The following is a 20425-nucleotide window of genomic DNA, read 5'->3' as shown; positions in this document are numbered from 1 at the left end:
GCGGCCTATGGGCGGCCTATGGGCGGCCGCACGGGCGGCGCGGCCCGGCCCGGCCCGCAGGAGGGCGGCGGCGGGGGCGGAGAGGGAGGCGCCCCGCCGGCCGCAGCCCGGTCCCAGCGCCCGCGGCCGGCGGCGGAGGCGGGTCCCGCGGTCCAGCCCGGCGCGGCGTCCGCAGGCTCTGCGCGGAGCGGCAACGAGCAGCCCCCCAGCCCCGCCGCCGCCGCGCCCGGCGTGCACCTGCCCTGCGCCGCGCCGGCGCCTGGAGCTCGCCTGCGGAGGAGTCCAGACGCCTAGCAGGCAAGATCCTCCATACTGTGCTGGCTGTTTATGGTGCAGTGTGTGCTGCCCTCTGCTATATGCATTGCACACCGGAATAGTCCGCAGCGGGGCTTGCGCTGTCTAAGTATGCTATTTGTTATACAGCCTCTACCGTAATGCTGCGTGTGGGTAGCGGTGGCGTGCATTGTGGCCGGATCCTGAGCCCAGCAGGGTCGGGGCTTCCTTGTGCTCCGGGCTTGACAAATACACGGGCGCGGCGGCAGCCTTGCCTGTGCTTTGCTGCAACCGTAGGAACCGCATCGCCAGAGCTAACCGCGCTCCGGTTAACCGGGGGCTGAAGGCGAAGCACATGCCCGAGCCTGGGCCAGGCGGCGGCAGGGCTGGGGCTGCAGTCCAGGCCGGGGTACCTGCTCTGGGCCGCTCTGTGGCAACGGCTGCAGTGGGCCGGCGGTGCCGACGGGCTAGGCTGGCCGTCTTCAGCCTCACCACACGCACGCTCGGGAACCCAGGCCCGCAGGGAAGGGGTCATTCCTGTGTAGAGACACCTCTATGTCAACACTGTGTGTGCTTGTTAATTATTTAGTAAGCATATAGGGCTGTACACCATTGCTCATGCACCGTTCGTTGTGTTTTGCACTGCGTGTTGTTAACCCTGATCTCTTTTTCATAGCTTAAGAAATACAGGGACTATGTGTCATAAGAAACCCTTTTATTTCTCATTCCTCTCATGTTCCGTCTCCTGGGTTTGGCAATGCAGGGACTGCCTAACTCAGCGGCTGCCGTGCAGCGTAAGCAATGTTATACAATTTTGTAATAGATTTGTCTACCTCAGCCTCTAGGTCTACCTCAGTGCCTCTAGCGCAACGGAGACGAGCCGTGGTTTGCTGCATGGCATCCTCCGGCGAGCCCCCGGAGGGGGTGGCTCTGGCTCCGCTGCTTTTCTCCGGCAGATTTGTCCGTTTGCAGGCTGGTGGCTGACGGCACGTTCTGCACTCGCCAGCATCCTCGTGTTTCACGTCATCTCGTGCCCTTTGCATGCTGTCTTTGTAACTCTTTATTTTTTGAGATCAAGAATTTATGAATCAAAAGATGGGGGAGTGGAGCCATGTGGAGACTGAGTCAGATTGTGAAAAAGGAAAGCCAAGCAAGAGTGTGCAATTGCATATCACATTTACAAACACGGTTTCATTCATCTCCATATGTTGCTCCTGTTACTACTAATAAAGCTCTGGCTTCTCAGACTGGTGTTACCCTGGGAACACTGTTTGATCTTCCTGGGGTTTTTACTCTGTAGCCTCCGTAGTATTTTTGTCATAGTGTGTTATTTTCCTGATTATGTTTTTGTTACATTGAACATGTTAATGACAGAAAGAATCTGATAATATGAATGTGCTTCCCACACCCTCCTCTTTTGTTCCTATTATTCGATCTGCAAAGGAGTGACAGATTATTTACCAGCAGCAATTTTTTCCCTCTATACTGGTAAGATTTCCTAATTATAAAAACAAAAAAGCTTTTTCCCTGAGCATGCACTCCTGTTTGCTTCCTCTTTCTTTCCTCATCCTGCTAATGATACCCAACTCCATCACGGTAATTTTGGAGCTGCAGGAAATCTAGCTTTGTCTACTAAAATATTTCTATAGCAGCCTCTGTACGCAAAGGGAGCCAGAGAGCAAGGTCTGCTTTAGGCGTAATGGTGTCTGGGGTTTTCTTCCCTGGCAGGGAGGTATTACTGTGGAGTGTACAGTAATTAATTTAATCCAACATTGGGAGAGAAGAAGGAAGAAGACGGATTGTATTGGGAAAAAACAAGTTTTTTTTAAAGTTTCAGATGTAAGATCTAAGTGGCAATTTCAATGACCTTCATGATTTCTATTTTAGACAAAAGGCCTAATACAAGGATATTGTTTGTCTTCTCCTGTCCTTTGTTCTCCTTGGGTTTAGCCTGTCACTTCCCAGGGCTTGCCTCTGTCCCTTGTTGGGGCAGCAGCACCTCTCACCCATGACTCTCAGAAGTGCTGTTCTGGCAGGTGATTTTTTTTCTCCAACTGCTTATTTCACATCTTCTCTGCTGTGCAAGGTCTTTCTTTCTTCTTATGACCCTCCACATCTCTCTTCTCTGTGTCTTATTTATGCTTCAGTATTTCTCTCTTGCCAAACGTTGCACTGGTTCCTTTATCTTCCCCCTTCTCTCTGCTTTCTGTCCACTCACACCTTTTCTCTCATTTTTGTCCCCTTTCATAGATCCTCTCCTTCTTCCATCTTTTAATTTCTCTTCTGCTGTCCCGGTTTTTATACCCTGGCTTGATGTCTCCTTTCTGACATCTCACTTCAGTTCACTGCCTTACTCTACCTTCCTCTTGACATTTTTTCTCCATGGTGTTCCTTTGGTCATTGTACTCCTCCATCCTTTCTCCTGACTTACATTTACATATATATATATATATATATATATATATATATATATATGTGTGTGTATATATATATCTCCACTCCATGTCTTCCATTCTCCAGCTGAAACAAAGAAATTACTCATGTTGATGGTCTGATCCTGTCTCAGCACCTGAAATACGCTGCTCCTGCCCATCCTCAAACACACGTATTGGGTAGACTGAAGAATTAAGTTTGTGGGAAATGTTCCTAAATTCAGAAGTGGACTTAAGAAAGCAGCTCGCTCAGGCTGCACTGTGAACAGAGCAGTTATTGTGCTCCCACTGACAGTACCAGGGGAGGACTGTAAGCCCCCTGAACCCAAGGAACTAATGGCATTTTGTTCACATCTCTAAATTTCTGATTTTTGGTAATGAAAAGCCTATAATTGTAGATAAGAGACACCACCATCTGTTTGAATGATCCCTTGAATCCTGGACTGATCCAAAATAAGACCCCACAAAATGCCTTTCTTTGTTGCCAATTGTTTTGTTTTATACATTTGTTAAGCCACTTTTGTGCAGCTATTGGGAGGGAAATGCTTTTCTCCTCGTCATAGCTAAGCTCTGCCTCTGAAAAGGGCTCTGTGTGGGGCGAGGCTGGGATCTCGGCTCGTCAGCATCCCTTTTTTTCTGGAGCCAGAGCAAGAGGAGAGCGCTGTGACTGCAGGATCATATGCATTGGGTGGGAGAAGGAAGAATAGATGCATAACCCAAAAATGCTACATTAACCTCAGGGGGTGGGAGTGGAGTTGTTTAATAATATTTCCCCTTGACTATCACTGACTACAAACAGCATCATTGGGGATCAAGGCCAAATGTTAGATTTTGCTGTTTAAATAAGACTCTTAGTTTAAAAAGAAATCTGATTTAATAATTAAAGTATTTTTTTTGTCTTTCAAAAAGCATACTACTGACTGGCTGGAATGAAAACAGCTCCATCCCACAGCTTCCACCTCTGCTTTCTGGCAGCTTACCTGACTCATAAAGAGAGTGGGGGATTTTATATGCCACCTACATCAACTCAACGTTTTCCTTTGTGGTGAGAGTTAATCACCACCCTTGTCATATTATTTCACCGACCCTCTTGAAGATACGATCTGTCAGGGAGGATTGTTTATCTTTCAAACTGGCCTTGAAACTTCTTATAGAATAGGGGTTTTCTTTCTGAATTTGGTGAAAATACACAGGTGGTCCATTGCAACAGGGTCTTCTGTGTTACTTGTTAAAAACTGGCGTTTACCCCAGGATCAGGGAAGAGAGAGTTTCCGTTTGCAGAGGACTCATCTCTGGCATGAGATGTGCCACCTGGAGAGTTGAGATGCATCAGCTGAAGGTAGAGGACCATCCCCCAGGTAATCATTGCAGGAGGTGTGGGCTGAGGAAGAAACTGTGGGCTTGTAGCTACCATGATCAAGGATTTAAGAGGGCAAAGTTTTGTCAGCAGAGGCAATGTTTATATTAGGCCACCAGACAAAGTCAGGAAAAATGGACATGCTTTTGGGCACATAAAATCTCTCCTTATAACCTGTTTGTATAACCTGTGTGACCCTGTCTCTTGTGAGGAGAGAGCTTGTATGTAGTAGACTGATATTTGTCAAGCAGAAAATACTACATGAAAGAAGACAGGAAGATAGGAATGAGAACAAAACACAAAGGTGGCAATATAATAAATACAGTGTGCACAGGAAGCGATGGAAGACGGGGTAGGAGGAACTGAAAGTGCACCTCCAGGAAGGTTACTGGGAGTTACAAAGAGGACGTGAGTTACCCTGGAAAGTGAGAGCAGAAAAGCGTGTGACATATTTGCAGAAGAAATTCTTGAAATGAGGTACAGGGAGGGCAGAGAGGAAGGAAGAGCTGAGACCGCTCCGGAGCTCAGCACTTAAAGAGAAGTCTTAGTGTGAAAGAGAGCCAGGGAAGGCATTTCTCTGTCACAAGGGCAGGCAGAATCAAGGAATGGGAAGGAAAAGGGAAAACCAAAAGAACTGAAGTGAACCGCTGACAAACGTGGGTGAAGGAAGGGTAGGGAAGCTGCTGCCATGTTGACAGAAAGGGAGAAGTCCTCTTTGGGTCCTCTGTGGGACCTGGAAAATGATTGAGTAACAAGTGGGGTGCTACAAGACAGGAGGCAGGGAGCATCCCATCAGGAATGAACTATCTGACCGTATCCAATATGAATATGGGTTATTTCCATTCTTGATGTGTATAAGCCTTAAAATGCATTGCAGATACAGCAGCTCTGCCCTGAATATATGGATGCTGCAGCTGTCTCGCTGTTCCTGTCACACCTTCCTCTTTCTCCCTCGCCAGAATTAATCCCATGTTCTCTTCTCTCCTGCACTGTGGGTCCTCAGCCCAGCTCCGATTGTCCTTCTTATCGATTACGCCTGCCTGATAACTGGGGCACAACTCAAGATAAGGACTTAGGAGTCACCCGCAAAGATGTGCTTCTTGAAGCAGAGACACTAATGAAGTGGGGAAGCTAAAGGTGTGGAAGCCTCAGGAGGAAAGTGAGTGTAGGAGGAGGGAGCCACAGATGGTTAAAAATAACAGTATGGTACAGATAATGTGGCACTCCACTGGCATTTTAAACCTGCTGCCTTTGAAAACCCTTCTGTGTTTTGAGAAGCGAGCCTTACATTTAGTTGTTCTAATTGCTACTGACCAGCCAGGACCGCTGGCATTTGGGGGCTGTCATTTTGTCCAGCAGCCTCCATTTTCCTCACTGCTGGTCTAGTGGTTGCAACCGAGTCTTCAGCAGGGAGCTCTGTGCACCCCTGCCTGACGTAAATATTGGTGTATCCCTAATTATGCTTTGATTTCTCTGGAAGGGAGATGGCCTTTTTTAGCTTGTATCAGTATAGTGACTAGCACGCTAAGTCCATGTGATAATGATGCTATCACAAATTAGAGCTAAATTAAAACACCATTCACAGGCAATTTGTACGACATGGAATTTGGGCATGGGCTAACCTGGCCTGAAAGCCACTTTTTTCAATGTTTCTGGAGAACTGCAAACTTTTCAACCCCGTGGCTGTTCAAAGTAATGTGTTAGTCTCTGTACAAATATCCCATGTTGGACGGGACCAAGTGGCAGCAAACTTGCTGGGGCTTTGAACCTCCTGGCACTTGTAATGGGTGTGAGAGAAAGAAGGAAGGAACGATAAAGAAAAGAATAAAGGAAAGAGAAGTGCAAAGTGAAGGACCTCTGTGCATTTTGATAATTGATGTAGCACAGCAACATCGAACAGAAAGACATTGTCTGGTTAATGTAGAGCAGTTACTTGCTATTGCAAGAGCCATATCCTAGAAATCTTTAAAAAAACAAACAAACAAACAAGTTTTGTCTTTGAACTATGGAAGGTGGGGGTTTCTTCATCTTTCTCCCCTCCTCTGTTGCTCTCATCCTCCCACTTCCAAGTAAGGATGGAAGTGAGGTTCCTTCTTCTCATCTCTGGCGTAAATTTAGCGATGAACATTTTAAAATGGTTTGTTGTCAGTTCTTGTGCCAGAGTTTCCTTTTGCCTTCAATAACTCTTGTGTCCTTAGTGCTCAGCCCTATCTATTTCTGGAGAGTAGCCAGCTGCCCTCTTCGGTGGAGCTTTGCCGTGCTGTCCCAGCCATGCTTTTCTCCTCTCCTTCCAATAGGCTCTCCATTTTCCTGCTTTGTACAGAAGATGACCTCTAACGCTCGGAGGACTCTCCGCCTGTGGTAATGTGATCTAGTGGCTGCAGCAGAGAAAGGTGTCAGCAGTCCTGGATCGTATTCCCGATCCGGTTATTGGATGATGTGAGATCTGGGGAAGGACATTTATCTTTGTTTCCCTGCAGGCTCCAGTAATAGTCACGCATCTTCATTTTACAGTAAAATTGCTATCACCATCCCAAATTAATTATTAATAAGCACATTACAATATTTTCAGTATCCTGTAGCAATGAAATCTGACTCTGTGCCACTCGCTGCCCTTTAGCTTGTGGCATGGCATGCAGTCCTTCTGGATGTACCTGTGTGGTACCCACAGCTCCTGCATTAGCACCTCATGTTCCCAGGCACCCATGCTTTACAGCCGTGATAAATCAGCTTTCACATATTCCTGACTTTTTTATTAATTGCATGCTTTCCACTAATTTTTTTTAATCATTTTCAGGACTTGCTTAAATGTGGGTAATGTAACTGGGAAACGATGATTGAAGTTAAGGGCTCTTATTTAGGAGGAATGTCAGTCATGATTGATTACAGCTGCACACGTCATCCCTGTGCCTGGCTCTTTCTCTGCGTGTAGGAGGAGAGCCGGTGCTGCTCACTGCCCGCTTCTGTTAAGCATACGTGCATTAGACCCATATACATGGCAGGAAGGTTGTTAAAAAGTTTTTCTGGGCTTGTTTCACCCCTGTCATTGAGGTCATGGTAATACTTACGTTGTGATGTACCCATCACATCACTCTTACTAAGCCTTAATGACCTTGGTCTGATCTCCAGTCTAATTTGGAAATAGAGCTTTCCACTCTGGCATGGTTTTCTATCCGTATGTATTATTCCCAGTCAACGTGGTATGGCCAGGGTATTTTGGAGTACGATCCCTGCTTTTGTTTCTTTTTGCTACACAAATTGTCTGTAGCACTGGAAAAGGTCACAGAACGCCACTGAAACCTGGGGATGGAGCGTGTGGGAGGAAGAGGTGCCACACGTGTCTGCGCTGGTTCCCGCGTAACTCCTGCCTCAACTCAGAAGCAGCTCTCATCTCCTGGGGCGGCTTCTTCTCCCTCTCCCACCCACATTCCCCTTATGGCCTGCAGGTCTTGGGCTGTAGGTTTTCATATTTTTGGCCAGGGCTGAATTAGTACATTTTTAATGGATGCCTTTTTCAGCACTGATGAAAATAGTCTAGAATTTTGATAATTCTCCATTACTCTGTAAAATCCATAAAAATAGTTTGCTTAAATGCCATAGCAGTTCTTTAGGCTTATTATCATTACTAGCTTAGAGACCATGGCTCCTTTGTAGGAGGAGTTATTTAGATACAGCAGACTAAGTAAGTATATGGTCTGCTTTTCCAGAGAAACTGAAATGATGAGGTCAAAGATCAAGCGATTTTCATTTTTTCATTTTTGTTAGGCACAGAGCAATTTATTTGGAATCTATGCTTTTTATTTTCAGTAGCATAGGATGTCATGGAATAAGTACAACACCTTTCTGATGTATAATGGGTCGTTAGTATTACAGACCTCAGCCACCTGTGATTTTTGTTCTCTCACCCATTTCCGATCATCTGTACTTTGCAAATTGCTGAAAAGATTTGTACAGCTTGCAGTGCTGCCGAGTAGCTGAGCTGCTGCAATGCCTTGCTTGCTTCTCCTGCCCAGCAGCATTGCTCCAGGTCAGCTGGAGATCATCTGCCTATAAGTGGTTAGCAGGCTCTGACCTCTCCCTGCCTTCGGAGCAACTTTACTGAGTTAGTCCAAGGACGGGAGCTAAACCCTGCGCCAAGACGCAGAGTTGCTGCTGACAGGTTGACCCCCAGCGGGTCCCATTGAGTTGAAGTGGGATATGAAGGGAACAGAAGCCTGTTGCTTATAGAAAGGATTCGTGGCAAATGAAGCAAACCCAGACAACTGTGAAACTTGGAGAGGAAGCTTGTGCTGAAGTTTATGTCGTGTTAAGGTTTTGACTTATTGATAAAACCCCAGGAAGGGAGTGAGCCTTGTGTTCTCTGTTGGACTGTGTTAGTACTAAGGGCTTTCTGAGGGTGGTTGGGATAATTCATGTTTCTCTTCAACCCTGGCACTCTGGGAAAGCTGACTGGAGTGTAATTGTAGCAGATGCTGGTACTGGGCATACTCTCTTAAACATTTAACGGGTATTGATCTACAGAAAACATCATTTCTCCTCTTTGCATTTATTAGGTCCTGTTGGTCAAGCGTGTAGATCAGAGAGATTCCAAAGCAGGTAGCTAATGAGTGCTCTTACAAAGAGCAGATAAAAGTCATCCTAAAGCTTCTTTAAGTACTCAGTTATTTATTCACAGTAACAAAACCCTGATAAAACATGGAGTCTGATTTTTATAAAGTACTGAGCCTCCTGGATTCTAGTGGAAATCAATGTCGGCTGCTGGTGCTAAGCATCTCTAAACATCGTATTTGTGGTTTCAGACCCAGGTTAAACCCCCATTGACTTCAGGCACTCCTTTAATCAGAGTAAGAACAGCAGTATTTAGCCTCCTGACAGTCATTCTTCTTGCAGCACTGTGTTTCTCTGTTGCTCTGCTTGACTCATGGATAAGATTTTCTTTTCTTTAAAAATTCAAGGTATCTTCTCTACAGAGAGCTCTGATCTAGTGTCCTGCTCCTTACTTTGTACGTAAGCATCTCTGATTGATACTCCCACAACCCTGAGAAGTATTTGCAGCATGGGCAGAAGTAGCACAAGAAATTACAGCTGTTGCTGGTGATTAAAAATGTGTTTTCTAAAATCATAAATGGAAATGCTGGAAAAGAAAAGAAGAGAAAAGATTACTGTAGGGAGTATCCTGTAGTGAACTCCCAGGCAATGTGTTAACACAAGGAATGATAAGGATCAGCCAAAGAGCTAGGACGCCAGTGTATCTCAGTGCTCTGTTCTGCTTGTATTTCTTCTAAAGAAATCTAAAGATCACTTTTAATATAGTGTATCTCTGTCAGGGAGTGAGTTTGTAGTATTTCTTTCTGTGTTAAGGAGGAGGGGGCATCTTAAGTTTTAACATATTTTCATGATCCAATATGCAAGCATGAATCTCTTCACTAGAAGAATTGCATGTGTGTATCCAAGGTTAAAAGTTAGCCATTTAAATGATAACTTTACAGGAGCAATCATATAAAATCCAGCAGAGCATGTGGGATTGGGAATGGGGCCTTATTATTGATACTGGATTACCTGGGAGGAGACCTGGGATCCCAAAACTGATCTCTGCGCCTCTCCACCAGTGGAATAAATCAGGCATTTCAGACTAGTTTACCTTATTCTAGGAAATTCTCCTCCTCATTACTTCAGAAGAAAGCAAATATTACCTCATCATCACATGCTAGACAACATAACGAGAGAAAAATTATTTCCAGTCCAAAATATGACTATCAGTTTTTGCACATGAGGCAGCATCACCGATGTCTCACGGTGACTCATCGTGCTTCTGGTCTGCTTCACTACCTAAGGCAGAGCTTGCTACCAAATAACCATAAAATATCTGCTTGTTTTCTCAGTTACTACTATTCAGTGGCACCTGTTGGATGTGCAAATTCTTGTTTAATAACTTCCAGGTAGATCGCTGTACATTATAAAAGGGAGGGCATTTGCAGTCTGCAGAAATACGCTGTTCCAACAACAGTCATTTGCTGACACCTGGTAATTTGTAAACTGTGTTTACCGGATCTGCTGTCTGTGCTCTTACAAGCATTTTGGAGCAGATGAAGCCATTAGAAAGCCTTCTCCTTTTGGTGGAAACATTCCCTAATTTGTTGCCCTTCTTTGTGTTTCAGAGAGAGTAATACAAAAAGCAGCAGCTAATTTGACTTTATGTTTCTTGACATGTGGGATTAAAGCCAAGTTTTCTTTATTTTATACGGTAAAAGAAACTAAGGAAAGGGACAATAATTGGACAGAACTAACAGAACATTCCTATTTAAGGGGCAGAGTAAACAGCAAGTGCCCGTTTGCTCTCATTTAGTCTAGCAAGGATTAAAATAGATCATCAGAAGATTAGCAAATATCAGAATATCAGATGTCCAGAAGATGAGAGCTTGAGTTTTTCCTACAAATGTTTAATTTTTCAACAAAACCTCCTAAGAACAAAGTGCCGATTCTAGAAATGTAACTTTTATGGTTGATTAGGAAATTATAGCAAGGGAGCAGCCTGGTGGGCATGGGGATTTACAGTGGATGCCACAGAGCTCATCACAGCAAGGACAGCTTTTAATAGGAAAAATAAGGAAAAATCCAAGTGCTGTTTTCACCCCTGCATGAGGAGGGGTCCAAGAGGCCAGCTAATAGTCCACCCGTGGTCACCCATGCACACTGCTGGCACCAACTTAGCACTGGTCCTACAGACTTAGCAGCAAGGCCAAAACGGAACAAAAATGTTGCGGGAGCTTCCCTGGCTGTCTCCTCTCCATCAATATATCAGGCCTAGGGAAAACAGAGACAGCATCAGGCTTCACGTGGGATTTCTCAGCAGGGCTCCTCTTCCATCTCAGATCTGAGAGACTGCGGCGATTTGTATCTTTGAATATGTTTTCAGTTCATTTTCCTTTTAATGATGCTGAAGAAAGGGGTGTCAACATAAAGGAAGATGTATCTGTCACTCCGCAATGCTCTGGTTTCTAGCAGCAGGCAGGCTGCTGCTTGGAGCTGGCAAGAAAAAATGCTGTGGTTGGTTTTGTTGTTGGTTTTCTGAGGAAGGAAAGAAATGCCGGTACTGATAACTGATTGACTCAGAGCATACAAAGCTGTAAAGAAAAAAATGTGCCCAAAGATTTTCTTCAAAAACCTGAAACCATGATGCTTCAGAGAGCCTCCTCTTGCATGGCCATACCCTGTGTCCCAGGGACCTGGGTGGCTTGGACCTGGAGATGAGCACCATCTCCCCTCCTTAGGGGTCCTTGTGGGAGTCTCTGGCTGCAGTATCCCATGGGAAGTGTCCAGAAGTGTCCATTGGGGGAACGCAGCTCATAAAGCATGTTCTAGGCAAGAGGTACCCAGCTTCAGTCTCCAAGAGTCGCAGAATGGCTGAGGCTGGAGGTGCCCCTGGAGACCTCTAGTCCAGCCCATGCTCAGAGCAGGGTCGGCCGCTGTGGGTTGCTCAGGGCTGTGTCCAGTTGGGTTTTGAGTATCTCCAAGGATGGAGACCCTACAACTTCTCTGAGCAACCTGTGCCAGTGCTCAGTCACCCTCACAGCAGAGAAGTCAGTCACAATGGCAACACTTCCAAATTCAAAACCTAATAATTATTAACCTCTTCCGGTTTTCTCCTGTATTTAAAGGAAAAAGAACAAAATGCAGCTATTTTTTAAAGGTCCAAAGGCCCTTTAAAGGGTTTAAGGGCCCTTTTGGTCCAAAGGCCAAAACCACCCATTTTTTAAAGGTCCCCTAGTTTTCCCTCAACAAACTCTCCACATGGGCACTTTGGGAATAATCCCACTACTTTATCTTCATACCAGAGCAGCACCTGCCTGTGGAGTGCATTACGCTGTTGACAGAAGGGTTGGTGATACTGTTGGCCATTATTAACATTATTTATTTAAAACCTGGCAAATGCAGTCAGGCTCTTTGTGCTAGGCACTGCCCAAACAAACTGGAAGGAAGGCAACCTGTTCCCAAAGAAGGTGTTATTTACCTGTTAAATAGTAGGCTGCAAAGAAATGGGTGGAGGGAAGCAAGAACACCAAAGTTTTTGTGCCAGTCTCTGAACTTTTGCATCATTGCTTCCCTCATCGCAGCCGTACATGGGAGAAGAGCGAGATCCTGGCGGCACTACCGGAGAGCATTAGCTGGTCAAATGGAGGGACATGTCCTGTAGGTGTGACCTTTTCTGGAGACATAGGAAATCACTCTGGTGCCTGTTGGGCGCTGTATTCATTTTCTAAAAGCCGCAGTATGAGTGCACTTAACAATTAATACATATTTTAGAAGGAAACACTTTTTTAAAAGCCTGAGAAATAGTAATTTACATTTTTCAGTTCTGGTGTTTTTCAGTCGGGAAATTAGCGCATGAGAAAAAGAAGAAAGTGCACAGTTATTTCTTCTCTTGGAAAAATGCCCTTCCATTGAAAAGACATATTTTTGAATCTGCAAACAAGAGTGGTACAGGATTTCTTTTCCCAATATTGCTTCCCAAGTGGAGGAAGAAAGGAAGAAAAATCATGGTTTCACCAGAGGAAGAAAATGTGGTGTTTAAGGGGGCAGATGTCAGAGTTTTGAAGGGTGTCCAGGACTTTCAGGGCAGTCCAGCACCTGCCCTTCCAAATGCCTCTACTGGGAAGAATTTTCCATCTAGATCAGCTCACTGGGCCGTGAAGCTTTGCCAGGGGGTGAGTTCACCTGAAGGAGAACTACTCTCACGGTGAGCCCATCCCCTTCCTCTTTCTATGAAACTGCTTTAACTGTAACTTCAAAGAGTCAGCAAACTATGTTAGTTTATGATTGCCAGGTGGTATATGTTACAACTACAGGTTTCCTGAAACTAGGAAAAGATACTAATGTTCAGAAACCAAAGCCAACTAGAAGAAAGTGACAACTTTCAATACATTTGTTTCTTTCTTTTTCTTTTTCTTCCTATCCTCCATACCTGATGTTAGATTGCTAGTTATTCCAGGGATTTGAGAGGGATTTATATGTATTTACCCAGTTTTGGTGTTTTTTTAAAATATTTGTATGCTTTAGTCGTGAGCAGTTTGAGGTTCTGGTGCAGGGAGGAGTAGTGGTGTGCTTGCAGCCTGTTACATGAAGTTTTCCTGTATGCTGGCCTTTTCCACATAGTTAGACAATATCCCATTTTGGACTGACAAAATATTTCTTTTTGCAAGATGACGCAAAGAAAACGTGAACAGGCCTCTCGGGCCTCACAGAGGCAAAAGTCCCATTAATGGCAAGGGAGAAATTGCTTTGCTTGAGCAAAAATTCAGTGCCAAGGACATCGGTGCCAACTTTCACTTCTAGCCAGGCAGGCATTTTGGAGGGCTGTGGTGGAGACGTTGCCTCCCTAGCATCCCGAGCAGTGCCAGCCTGCCCTTGCAGCTGGGCGTACCCCCACTTGAAATGCTCAGCGTTGCCCTTTGCCCATCACCTCCCAGACCATGCGGCCGCTGGAGCCCAGCCTTGGTGCTTCATAGGGTAAAGCAGCCGGAAGCAGCCTTGGTGCTTGCTGCAGGTGGAAGGCGGCATCTCACGTACCAAGGGTTTGGAGCTGTGGAGGTTTCTTGCACAGTTTGGAAGCAGGAGCTGGTATCCACCGAGACGTGGGCACGTAAATCCAGCCTCAGCGTGGAAGGCGTCTGCTCCCACAAGGTGCAACCAGGAACTTTTCAAAGACTTGGTTGCAAGACAGCTGCTGTGTCTGGCTTTGATTGCAGATGTGGACAATAGTGGAGAAACCAGGTGGCATCTCATTCCTTCCAAAGGAGGAGAGGCAGGGCTGAGCATGCAGCCGTCCCTTTGGCACAGGCACCATTTAGGTCCCTCTCTGATGCTCTGTGTGTGCAGACCATATGTTACAACCAAGATTTCTCTCTCCTGTTTACTTCTATCCATTTTCCCATGTGCCATCAGCCCCGAAGCTCTTTTTTCTCTTCCAGTCTCTATTGGCCAACAGGCTGTAATTCATAGGTCATCTTCAAAGGAGGTGCAGAGCAGTAAAAGCCCAAGCCCTGGGGTGATGCTGAAAGCTGGTCTTCCAGCACAGCCTGGAGAAGCCTTGTCTTTCAAGGGAGCACTCAAAGTGTCCTCTAAAACACAAAACTGTTTACAGTTACAGCAGTTATTCCCTTGATGCACGTAGTAAAATGTGTAAATTCGTAGTGTAGAGGAGGCACCCAGTTTTATGACGGGTTTACATACTACCCTTTTGTTACGGCTCTTCTGGATGACGGCAGTCAGCTGCAGGTCAGGGCTCTGCAGGTTGTGGCCTAACGAAGAAAGACTCGGAGAGAGGATCAGGCATCTTTGATGTAAACTGCCCAGCGGAGGCCTGCTCTCCCGACAGCAAAAAGCACCAAATAGCAGGACACAATTTAAGTCCATGTAGCTTCTCTCCATTGACACGTAGCCCAAAAGCACTTTGATTTTTGCCTCCTATGCACATTCCTGTTTCTCTGTCAGGTGATGCCTGCCACCTCCTCTGAGCTTTTCTACTCCCTGGTATTTTTGCTAGCTAACGTGAATAGGGAGAGATTCCAGTAGCTCAGCTAGCTAGCTAGCTTAAAACTATATAATTTTTTGTTCCACTGGAATACATGGTGTAAAACAGTAGCCACAGAAATGCAAGCACTCTCAAAATAAACTTCTACCTACATGCAAAAAAAAAATGGTCTATTGGAGATTGAAATAACCATATAAAGTCATTTTGACCAGTCTCATATAAAGGTGGCTTCAGTGATATCTTGCAACAGTCTCCAGCCCATTCCAGAAAGATTTCATTTAATCCATGCTGCAGTTAGTGTTTTCTTTGGAACGGCAATGTTCTTCTCAGAAATATGTTCACCCCCAGCCCATAGTTACTAAGTAGATGCCAAATAGGCCTGGGTTGAGCGATGTTTACAAGGCCGGGTTTACGGGGATTTAAACAGAAAACAACAAAAAAACATACACAAACCAGAGCAGTTCTCACTGGCAGTTCAAAAATGCTTGCATGGGGTCATGGGGTGTTCGTCTCAGATTCAGAGACGTCCCTTGTCTGTGACTCAGACTCTTATCTTTCAGTAAACCTATACTGTAGAAGACTAAAAAAGAATTTGATTTTTTGTTATTCTTTCCAAGCAGCTCCAAGACCCAGAGAAAGAGCTCTCAGGATGCCGGAGCCAGCGAAGTCCACCTCTGCCCCCAAAAAGGGCTCCAAGAAAGCCGTGACGAAGACCCAGAAGAAGGGTGATAAGAAGCGACACAAGAGCAGGAAAGAAAGCTACTCCATCTACGTCTACAAGGTGCTGAAGCAGGTCCACCCCGACACCGGCATCTCCTCCAAGGCCATGGGCATCATGAACTCCTTCGTCAATGACATCTTTGAGCGCATCGCTGGAGAAGCCTCCCGCCTGGCCCATTACAACAAGCGCTCCACCATCACCTCCCGGGAGATTCAGACGGCTGTGCGCCTGCTGCTCCCGGGAGAGCTGGCCAAGCACGCCGTCTCAGAGGGCACCAAGGCCGTCACCAAGTACACGAGCTCCAAGTAGCTGGACGCCACGTCTCCAACGGGACCATCAAGCACCGGACCCTCCACGCAAGCACAGGTAGGCAGCCGCGGTCCGGATAAACGTCACAGCTATTATCCACAGCAATTTACAGCCTTGGGATGGGCATGAGAAGCTGTCTGGTGGAAGAGGAGACGGTGATCTGGATGTCGGATGATTTTCGTAGTCTGTTCGGGACGTGCGACGGGTTCTGCGGGGCTGGTGGAGGAGGCCTCTGCTTTCACATCTCATCCGAAGGACTGACCGACTGCAGTATATCCAAACTCTCCTCTGTGCTTGGCAAACATGCATGTTTGGCGCTGGTGGGGGAGACTGGCAGTGGCAACACAGAGACACACTCTCTGAAGTCTTCCCGTTTGGCTGCTTTCTCACAGTCATCCGAGACGGGCATCGAGGAGTCGGCGCTGGTATCCTCTCCCTTGTAGCCTGATCCGTCCTGGTGTACAGCGGCACAGCCCACCCCGTGCTGGCAGAAGTGGCATCGACAGCTACCAGGCACGGGCTGTAGAATAAAGTCTGTATTGATTCAACAGCTATCTGTGCTTGACAGCCTGTTTTAAAGAGCAAGCCTGGCAGACAGGCAGATGCCCGGGATGATACCAAGCACTGTTCCTCCTCGTCGCTCCTGATGGGTGAGCCATCAAGCAGGCTGAGGGTGCCGGCGCTGGAGCTGCCCGCTGCCTCCCACCTTGTGCCGAGGTGGATGGACAGACAAGGGGGTTGTTGGGGCTGGGTCGCTCCCTTCCCCAGCTGCTGCTTTGTCTGCTTTAGGACTTGCTTTGATGTGCAAGCCATTGCTAATTCCGCTGCTTTTCAGAGACTTTTCCTCCCTCAACACTGCCTGGGCGCTCCCTTCCACTGTAAGCGTGGGCGAGACGGGGGGGTGCCCAAGGGGGTCCCCTCTCCTGCGAGCGCTGGGGTGGTGCAGGACAAACAGCACAGAAGTGTCGGGAGGGGACTGAGGATTTGGGAAGGCATCCGGAGCAGGAATGGGGGTGGTTAGCACAGTCCAGGGGAGAGGCAGGCTCCCTGCAGAGATCGCTGCGGGCAGCTCACCTGGCCCTGCCTTCCCTGTTTCATTCACCGGTTAGAAAGCAAAATCAAAAACTGGGGCTGGGTGGATATATAGGGACACTTGCCTGCATCCCAGTGATATTTTAAAGATTAAATAATTTTAAACTACTTCAGATACTCCCCACGTCTTCTCAAAGTCCACAGTAAGGTGAGCAATAATAAAATCCTGATAAAAGCCATAGAGGTTAGTGGAGGGATGTCTTGGTTGCAGGTTTATCTTGCCCAAACTGCTGTATAGCAGGAGAAGAGCATGTGTAGAATTGGTGTGAAGTTGAAGCTTCCTACTCAAAACACAAAATTAGCCAACATCTTAAAAAAATACCAAAATCTCCAGTAGGCAGTAGCACTCAGATAAAAAATATTCGTGTCTTTAAAATAACAACTGCTTTCTGCAGTGTATTCTGTAAATAAAAAGGGCAGCAAAGAGACAGGATCCAGAACTAACTGCAGGTTCTCCCCAAACTCCAAGACCTCATTTTTAATGAAAAGGTAAATTCATACCCCAAAATATCAACCTTGCAGTACATCTCTCACTTTCCCCTACATTTATCTCTATCCTGTTTCTTTACACTTTGAGAGTGATGCGAACTCTTGACACATTTATGTTGCTTTTGGAGCTGTCGGACTCTGCAGCGCCAGAAGCTTCACTTATTTCTTGTTTTTATAACAAGTGTTGCAGTCATTTTCCGGTTGGTCTGAGGAAAGGACCGTGCAGACCTGCTCAACCAAGAGCACTTCAGAAACCCGAGAGCAGCACGGGGTCCCACGTGGTCTCTGTGCGAGAGCGAAGGTCAAGCTGCTTGTGGGCTGCTCCCATCCCCTGCTGCAGCTTGGAGTTTGAACACCCCACACCCGAAAAGGGGCTTTCCTCCCATACTTTGCTCAGTGATAAGCACACTCCAGCCGCGTTTTATACTGTAATGGCAGCAGGCATTCCCAGTGATACCTTTCAGAAGGAGCAAAAGGGGGTCCGCAGGTGTCAGCGCCCACAACAAGCAGCTCCCAGCAGCAGTACCTGTACTCGGTAGCATTGGTAACCTGGACCACTTGGCCAGGACACTTTGGAGGTGACAGCTTAGCACTTCTTTTTGTTTTCCAATCAAATAGTCGAAATCAGATACCAAAGATGAAAATGTACCTGCAGTGAGCCTAGAGCCACCGTCCTTGGCCCCTCTCCCACCAGAAATCAGACAACAGATGATGCAGAAGGGGAATATAGGGAGTGAAGGGCTGGCTGGCAGCGCTGCAGCTTTCTCCTCCCGTCCCTGTGAGCTGCAGGTCAGAATTCATCCCCTTGGGGAGTCCTCCTGAAGGTAGGAATTCAGAGTGGAATAAATCCGCTCCAGTTCAAGCAGGACACACATCTCCCAGGATTACCTGGCACAGCCTCTAAATCTTCGCTCTTTCGAGCAGAGCAGAGTCCTGCTCCAGTCTCCGCAGGCTGTAAGAAGTCAGGAAAATAAAATGAGACGTTGTCCCTCCAGGGTCTCCTGGGCAGCTCGGGGAGCCGGGGACAAGGCTGGGCACTTGGACGAGAGCTGCTGGCCCCATACACATACAGAACTGGTCTCGTTTTCTTCTGCCACTATTGCACTCTCCATTTTTGGAGATTGTTTCAGAGAGAGGAGAAACAGCGATTTGAGGCTATAAAAATACTTGAAGACTTAAAGATAATTTTTGTGTTGTCTAAAGCTAGGTGACTGAAACTGGTCATCTCCATCCATTTATAGTTTAGGCTGTCGCTTCACACATCATTTGCTCTTCACTCTCCCGTGGTATCACTTTTTTACTTGCCCCTGACAATGTGGAGCGCAGGACTGAGGAACTGATCCAGGTTAAAATGAACCTTTTTTTTTTTATTTTCTTGCAAGCTTCATTTTAACCCAGTTCTGGTGGCTGTTCTGATCTGTCACTGTCATACAGACACTCGTGCCAGCCAAGAGAAGGGCTGATCCAGGGAAGGCAAGACTGGCATAAGCTGGGACTGCTGCAGAAAGCAGCTGGGAAATTAATGGCTTTAGTGTCAAAGGAGAAATGAAGAAAGGAAATGTGTATCTCCTGCAACGGTCCTGTTAGCAGAAAAGACGTGGCTTTTAAATACACCACTATGGGTGTTACCCTTGCGGTGTCCCACAAGCAGTTTCTCTGACAGTCCTGATGCTGGAAATCAGACGCATCCCATTTCTGCAGATCCCAGAGGACTCAGGTGTTACACAAGGGAAAGGGGCTCTGCTCCCACTCAGCCACCAACCCATAGCAGTTGGAGGCTCCTTGTTCAGCAGACAAACAGCGCGTCCCTCCCACAGCTGCCTGCTGCTGTATAGGCGCACACTCACAGCAGTTTAACAAGAATTATTTTGACTGTGATGAGCTAGACTGAGCCTCGAAAGTAGAGACAATGGGAAGTGGACTGAAAGTTCAAGCATCGATTGTCCACTCAGTCGACTGAGGCGTGGCGTATTCCACAGTTCCCTGGTAAGAGGACTTGCTGCAGAAAAGGGGTTCTGCACCTCAGGTCCTGTGCTTTTAAAAAATATGTATTTTCAGCTCTGGAATTGATAAAACATTTTAGAAATGAGGATAATATACCGAGACCCACTGCCCCTACCCAATTCCTACTGCAATCCCAGAAGCATCTCTGGGACATTCCTGTGTTTTGCCAATTAAAAAAAAATCAACTGCAGATTGAAAGTTAGAAAAGGAAGCTGAAAAAGAGTAATACAGCCTTGATATTAACCTCATAGTAACCCCATGGAGGCCACTGCACTGAGTTATTTGTGCCATGTACAATTTAAGAGATAAAATTAGCTGCTATAGATCTACTCCTGAAGGGCTTAAAGTCCACCCGCCCTTCATGGCAGACCTCAACCTACAGAAGAACCGAGTGGCCATGTGCACGGAGGTTTGGTCCCGCTCAGGACACACAGGTCTTTAGTCAAGCATGGGGAAAACAAGAGTGAAAACAAGTGTGGAGGATGAGTGCCTGTCCTGGGCGCTGCTGCGTGTCCTAGGAAGGGATGCCTGAGCTGGGGCTGCTGAAGAGCCCTGCCCGGAGGAGCCACGTGGCTGTGTGCCCTTCTGCCCTGGCAACAGGGAGCTGTGTGGAGGTAGCCCCAAGTCCCAGCCACCCCTGGAGTCAAGCTTGGCATGGCCTCTGCACAAGCCTGAGCATTTATCCCATCATAGCATTTCCTGACAGTTTACATCCAGACCAAATTGTTTACAGGGAGAGGAAGAATGTGAACTAAACCATAAAAATCACTTGCTGCCAGAATTTCAGGAGTTCCCCAGGACCAGCACTTGGGGAGCAATCTCTCATGCTTACTCTCCATGCATGGTATTTGTGGGCTTATGTGGACAGTTTTTCTGACAGTGTTACATCAAGTACGATCTATGTTATATTACTGCTGTTTTATGACCTATCTTACAGCTAATTACCTGTTTTCTGTTAAATGTATAAATAAAATGTAAATGCCAACCTGCTGAAGGTCAGGTGAGACCCAGTTGTCAGGATGTCTTTGCTTCTGCCATATCACCAGGGCCCCCCCAAGCCCTACATTTCTCTTTCTCCATCATATTTCCCCTGGGCCCAGGGTGAGAGCAGCCACCCTTCCAGTAGAGATGGAGCCTGGCTGGTCAGGCAGAGGGTCAGTCATAAACCAGAGTGGCCCCACCACAGAGGGGGTGTCATGGGCTGCTGCCGTGAGTCC

At 46.7% G+C, this 20425-nt stretch overlaps 1 protein-coding gene across 2 annotated transcripts; it reads left to right on the top strand.

Moving 5' to 3' along the window:
• The first annotated feature begins 64 nt into the window (after window positions 1–64).
• LOC140651068 (histone H2B 5-like) lies at window positions 65–20214 on the top strand. Of its 2 annotated transcripts, XR_012042250.1 has the most exons (3): window positions 65–403; window positions 15214–15680; window positions 16016–20214. XR_012042250.1 is itself a non-coding variant. In XM_072860133.1 (2 exons), exon 2 carries the CDS (start codon window positions 15243–15245, stop codon window positions 15621–15623), a length of 381 nt encoding a protein of 126 aa, XP_072716234.1. In that variant the 5' UTR covers window positions 65–297; window positions 15214–15242; the 3' UTR covers window positions 15624–20214. The 2 variants fall into 2 exon arrangements, 1 of the variants encoding a protein (XP_072716234.1); XM_072860133.1 differs by having other exon boundaries at window positions 65–297; window positions 15214–20214.
• The last annotated feature ends 211 nt before the right edge of the window (window positions 20215–20425 follow it).

This window comes from Ciconia boyciana, chromosome 1, assembly GCF_034638445.1.
Source record: "Ciconia boyciana chromosome 1, ASM3463844v1, whole genome shotgun sequence".
NCBI lineage: Eukaryota > Metazoa > Chordata > Aves > Ciconiiformes > Ciconiidae > Ciconia > Ciconia boyciana.
This window is presented reverse-complemented; position numbering and strand designations above follow the sequence as displayed.

Bases quoted from the DNA above. Each gene is read 5' to 3' on its own strand.
- LOC140651068 (XM_072860133.1), top strand. From the start codon at position 15,243: ATGCCGGAGCCAGCGAAGTCCACCTCTGCCCCCAAAAAGGGCTCCAAG.